Raw genomic sequence first — 6,000 nt, forward strand, 5'->3', positions numbered from 1 at the left:
GTACCAACGGAACACTCCCAATTCACCTGCATCCCTCCCCAGAGAGTCTTCCTTCTGAGGGGCCCCTGGCCAGCCCCTCGCTTTCCAACAGCTCTCTGATCTGCAGGATTCAGTCTGGACGGGGTGAGCTGAGGACACAACATTAGGACTCCCACCTCCTTCCTCTCCTCTTAGAAGACTCCAAATCCAGGCTCCAGAAGGCAAACTAAAGCCATTTTCAACATGGAAACCTGTCAGCCCAGTGATTCCCTGCTGGACACCCCCTGGAGTTATCTGAGCATGGACACATGGACACCTTGCCACCCTCCAAGCCCCCACCACTCCCGAGGTGGAGGGTGGGGAGGCAGGCAGAGTGATCACAAGACCCCTGAGCATTTCAGTGGGTCTTCACAAGATTGGACCTTGGGAGGCAAAGGCCAGGCTCCTGGTTCGTGCACCAATCAAGACGACATCAGGCTTAGAGGTGTGCGCCTCCAGAAAGACCCCAGCTGAACCTCCTAATTTTCACCACCCTCAAAGTAGGCTGTTCCCACGCCCCAAAACCTCAGAGTCCTCTTACAATTTCAGCACCTAGAAGCCAAAAGCTTGCTCAATTTTGAGTTCCCCTAAAAATGAATCCACCAGCCACAGAGCTCCTCAAATAAGCAACCCCAGGACCACCTGGGGCCCAGCCCTGTTGAGTATATCACAGTGGAAACCAAACACAAAGGAATGGGGGCTCCTTGCTGAGCCCCAGGGGCCCATCCAGCCCCGTTCACTTGTACACTGAGGGCAGCCAGTTGGAAGCAAGCGGAGGAGCAGCACATCTGGGCATGGCACAGTGGCCAGCCAGCCTGGGGAGCAGGGTGCGTCCCCCCACTTGGAATCTGGGTCATGCTTAGATAACTGCTAGAAAGCCCGACTAATTACCCATCCTTGCCTGCCTACATCTCAACAGATGTTAAGCCCTCCTCAAGGTTTATTTCAAGCAGGCACAGATTTAAAGAAACACAAGGGGATCTGCATTTCGATAGCATCTCAATAGAGGAAAATGTGGTCTTCACCTTCTTCCTCTGGATCTTTGATTTAAAAAAAAAAAAAAAAAAGACATTTACCTGCCCGGAGGTGTCCACATGGAGGCTGATTCTCCTGGTGTCCCCTCCCGGTTCCCTAGGGTGGGAGAAGCCGAATCCAACCCAAGGCCTGACACCATACCCTGGGAAGGCCCTGCCACCTCATTTCCTTTCGCCCTGTCTTTCTTATTGAAATAGTCCATCTGGGTCTTCCAGGTCAGGGGCCCAGATGGGGCAAATGGGATGTTTTCTACACCCCAACGATGATGAGGCCCCCGAGCAGTAGTTGAAGGAAATGGGACCCGCAGGCATAGGGAAGAGTAAGTGTGCCCCAACCCACCACTGCCTTTCCCAGATCGGGGCCAGTGGCCCACCCCAGCATACGAGCTCTGGCCAGTGCTTTCCCCTCCGTGTGAAGGCCACATGTTCTTCCACTGGCTCTTGGCCCTGGGAACCCCTAAGCGCTCTGCCCTAAGACAGCGGCCCCCTCTTCGGGGGAAGGCAGGGGTGGAGAAGCCAGCGAGCTGGGTTCGGGCTCCAGCCTGGAGGCTCCCGTGGATTCCAGTGAGGGCCACCTAAGGAAACCCAGCCAAAGCCCCCATGGTTCTCCTGCCCTGGCCGGAGAGCCCAGGCCCCGGCCGGGTCCATGCTCATTTGGGAAAACTCTGACCCATCCAGAACTGGCTCTGAAGCTCCCACCCAGGCCCCTGTTACGACCCCAGGGCCCAGCCCTCATTCTGGAATCGGTCCTTAGGAGCAATCCACTCCCCCGGCTCCCCCACCCCAAGCCTCCACAGTAGCTCAACCCAGCTCGGGGTGGAGAGATTCTCCACACTCCTCCCCGGTGCCCCCTCTCCCATCCCCTGGAAGACCCCCCCACCTCCCATCAACCCCCGGGTCTCTCTCCCAGCCTGGAAGAGGGGAAGCGGAGGGAGGAGGGGGAGCGCAGCTGCCGGGGTTCGCTGCCGGGTTCGGGCAAAGGATATGGCCATTCGGTGATCTTTTTGGCGTATTTTCTCACCACGTTGTCCTCGCTGAAGAGGAATAGAGACCGGTTGACCGTGAGGCAGTTCTGTCGGACGGGGATGGGGTTGTAGAGGGCCATGGTCCGCGCTCTCTGCGCCATTGACTGCTTGTACATCCTTTGCGCCCCGGGCTGCCCGCCCTGCCGGCTGCCCCCGGCTCCTCGCCCGCCTCCGGCGCCCACGACCACCCCGGCGGCTGCCCCGGAGCCTCCTCCCCCGTAGCGGGCCGGCATCTCGTCTCCGAAGCGGGCCATTCTGCAAAGAGCAAAGGGCTCCGGGTTACGCTGCGGCGAACGATGCGGAAGACGCCGCCGCCGCCGCCGCCGCTGCCGTTGCCGATGCTGCCGGGGCTGTGAAGACGGCGGCTGGAGCTGCGACTGCGGAGACGCTCCACGGCCCAGCCCATCGGGCGGCGGCGGCTCGGCGCCTCGGGTCGGGGGCTCACAAGGCGGCTGCCCGGCCCCAGCCGGGGATAGCGGCTCGGGACATCTTCCTGGCTGACCCCGGAGAAGGAGGGGCGGAGGAGGGTGCGGGGGCGGGGCGCGGGGGCCGGGGAGGGGGAGGGGAGAGGGAAGCGAGGCAAAAAATAACCGAGGAAGGAATCCAGGCAATCCCCAGTCCACCCACTCCGGAAAAAAAAAAAAAAAAAAAAAAAGACAGTTAAAAAAAAAAAAACACACACACACAACGCACACCCCCTTTAAGACGCGAACGGTTTGCAAAGGACGCCCCCCCGGGACGCAGTGGAAGCTTCAAATTCCTCCGAGGTCCGGGTCAGGCTGGCATCTTGCAAAAGGAGTGCGCTCGGCCCATTAGGAAAAAATTTTATTGAAAAATAAAAATAAAACCCAGGTCTTTGCGGGGGGGGGGGAGGGCAGCCCCCAAAATTAAAAAAAAAAAATCCCCCTTTCTGTTTTGCTTGAGTTCCTAGACCTTCAAAAGGCTGAAAGATCTGTAGCCAAAAAATAAAATTAAATTAAAAGAAAGAATATTAACGGGAAAGGAAAGAAGGGGAGGGGGAGGGAAACGCTCCGGAGGGCTCTTAAGGAGTCTTGAAGCCGCAGGGTCCGGGTGAATTTTTTTTTTTTTTTTCTTCCTGAATCACCAGCGGCTGCCTCTTCTGCTCACGAAGGAGTGTGAGTGTGCGTGTGCGCGCAGCCTTTCGCTCAATCGTGCCTCATCTTGGGGTTAAATTGCAGCAATGAAATCCTGAAAATTCCCAACAGGGGAAAAAGAGAGAGGGGGGGAGAGAGAGGTATGCGCCGTTCGCTTAGCCACTAAGTAGCTGCTCCCGGATGCTGCAATGCCTAGCGTTCCCCCCACCCCCCAATGCCTCCTCCTCCTCCTCCTTCTCCTCTAGGTTTTGCTAAAATAAGACTGGTGTGGAGGGGTGGGGGAAGAGGAAGGAAGAGGGAAAATGGGCTCAAAGGTCTAAACCACTGGCCAGCGAAGCTCCAAAGAGGAGCGATTGATGAGTTTAACGGGAGAAAGACCCACCCAGAATGTCGACACATGATGGCCCGCGACCAATCGCGGAGGCGCGAGGGGACCCGGCTCAGCGGAGTTTGTGGGGGAGAAGAGGGGAGAGCCGGATGGTCGGGAGGCAGAGGGGGAAGTTGGGAGGACAGATTCTTCCTCCCCTGGGAGGAAACCTTGTTTTCCAATGGGTTCCGTTTCGGTTGCAGACAACCGGACGCTCTCAAGCATCTTGCAAGGAGGTCAGGAGGAAGAAACTTCATGATAAAAAAGAGAAGGAGATTCGTGTCCAAGAGTGCAATTAGTCGGTCTCAAAACAAATCTGGTCCGTTTAGCAAAAGACACATTTTTGAGGAGAACGATTTGGGGGCACTTCTGTCCAAGTTTCAAGTCACAGAGACACTGACTCCAGAGGTGGCAAACCTTAACGGCCAGCAGCAGATAACTAAACCAGGTCCTAGTTGGCTGGATAGGGCTTCTGGGTGGTATATCTCACACTGGAAACCCAGCCTCTGTGGGTTTGTTCACTTCCCCTCCAGAACCACTGCAGTTTATTTCCCATTCCCCTTTTCATATTGACAAGTTGAACAAGCACGCAGAAAAATGCCTAAAGCATAAATGTACAGTCGTAGACTTTGCTGGGAAACCAATGCTCTTGAAACTAATACTCAGGTCCAGGGCTACGAAGGGGACGTTGCCAGCTTCCCAGGAACACACACACACAGGTCTTCCCCCGGCAATAATCACTATTCTGACTTTCTACTGTTAATAACCTTGCTTTTCTTTATACCTTTACTACCTGATTGTGCCTTCCCAGACAGTACAGTTCTACCTGGCATCTTTTTGGATTCTTACATAAATGGAATCATACAGTATATATCCTGTGACGTCTGGCTTCTTGGTCTAACGTGTCTTTAAACTTCATTTGTCGTCACCTGTAGCTGTGATTGATTCGCTTTCACTGCTACATAGTACTCCATTGAAAGACTATGCCACACTCTGTTTATCCATTATCCCGTTGATGGACATCTGGATTGTTTCCAGTTGGGGCTTTAAACATTCCTGCCTCAGATACTCTGTGCCTATGAGCATGCATTCTGTAGGAATAGCCCTAGTAATGGAATTTCTGGGTCCCAGGGTATGCCTACCTTCAGGTTTATAAAATGGTACCAAACTGTCTTTCAAAGTATCGATGTACCAAGAAACCACTGAATTTTTAGAAAGCCATGTACAGACTTGGAAGGCAGGGGTGAGGGCAGGGGTTGGGGAACAGGATGAAGAAGGCAAAGGTTTTGGTTTTGGTTTTTTTTGAGCCTTACCTAGTTGAATTTGAGTTGATCCCCCCCCCCCACATCAGTATTTGAGTTCTTTGGAACATTCTAGAAAAGATACATCTTTATATAAATTCCCCATTCTGTGCCTATGAGTCATCCCTTACAGGTTACTTACAGCACTTTCAAGATTTTCTAACTTGTCAAAATATGGACAAAATGATAAAACCAAGAGTAACTATAGTTGCAAGGAGATGGGGCGTATAGGATTCTCTACAAATAGTAATGATTTTTGTACTTGATGTTGTTTCATATCTCAAGGGCAAATGATAGCCATTGGGAAACAAGAAGTAATCCCAGGTGCGTGGATGCCAAAGGCCAGTCATGTAAGAAGACCGTGTCGTGCAAAGCAAACTTACAATAACTTGTTTTTATGGACTTTCCTGAGAAGACAGTTGAGTTTCATGGCATAAGTGTTACCTACACGGATTTCTAAAGACCTCAGAGTTTTTCAGGAAAGACTGACCTCTCATTGATAAAGTCCTTATCAGGGTAAAGATTCTATGGAGTCTTCACAGAAGCCCCATTTTACAGATAAGAACATTGAGGCTGAGAGAGGTTTAAAAACTTACCCAGGTCACTGCCATGAATCTGAAACCACGTCTGACTTGTATTCTGTTAGGTGGGGTCTAATCTCGTACAACCACTTTGGAAAACTGGCCATTTCTACCAATACTGAATATATGAATACCCCGTGGTCTGGCATTGGCAATCTTGGGTTCATGCCCAGGGGGAATGAGGACATATGTCCACTGACAGCCACACCTTAGAATGTGAATAGCAGCACATTCGTACTGGCTAAAAACTGGGGACTTCTCAAATGTCTCTCGATAGAAAATGGTTAATGCGCTGCAGAACATCGTACACGCAGCAGCGAGAATGGGTGATCCCCAGCTACACACAAACACATGGGCCCATCTCACAGTCATGGTGCTGAGCAAAAAAAGCCACCCACATAGAACATAGTGTATAATTCCTACTCTAGATCGTTCATACACGGACACATGCAAAGATACATGCACCTCTATGTTCACTGCAGCATTATTTACAATAGCCGAGATATGGAAGCAACCAAGTGTCCATCAATAGAAAAATGGATAAAGAGGAGGTGGTGTG

The 6,000-nt window shown here is 52.2% G+C and overlaps 1 protein-coding gene across 1 annotated transcript in view; it reads right to left on the reverse strand.

The window, feature by feature from the left end:
• Nucleotides 1–2,567, reverse strand: part of CACNA1A (calcium voltage-gated channel subunit alpha1 A) — a 213,028-nt gene extending 210,461 nt beyond the window's left edge. The window contains exon 1 of the mRNA XM_057311555.1: nt 2,039–2,567. Coding sequence (XP_057167538.1) covers nt 2,039–2,331 — 293 coding nt within the window. The 5' untranslated portion in view covers nt 2,332–2,567. The remainder of the gene's footprint in view (nt 1–2,038) is intronic.
• Nucleotides 2,568–6,000: the final 3,433 nt, after the last annotated feature.

This window comes from Ursus arctos, unplaced genomic scaffold (assembly GCF_023065955.2).
Source record: "Ursus arctos isolate Adak ecotype North America unplaced genomic scaffold, UrsArc2.0 scaffold_14, whole genome shotgun sequence".
Taxonomy (NCBI): Eukaryota; Metazoa; Chordata; class Mammalia; order Carnivora; family Ursidae; genus Ursus; species Ursus arctos.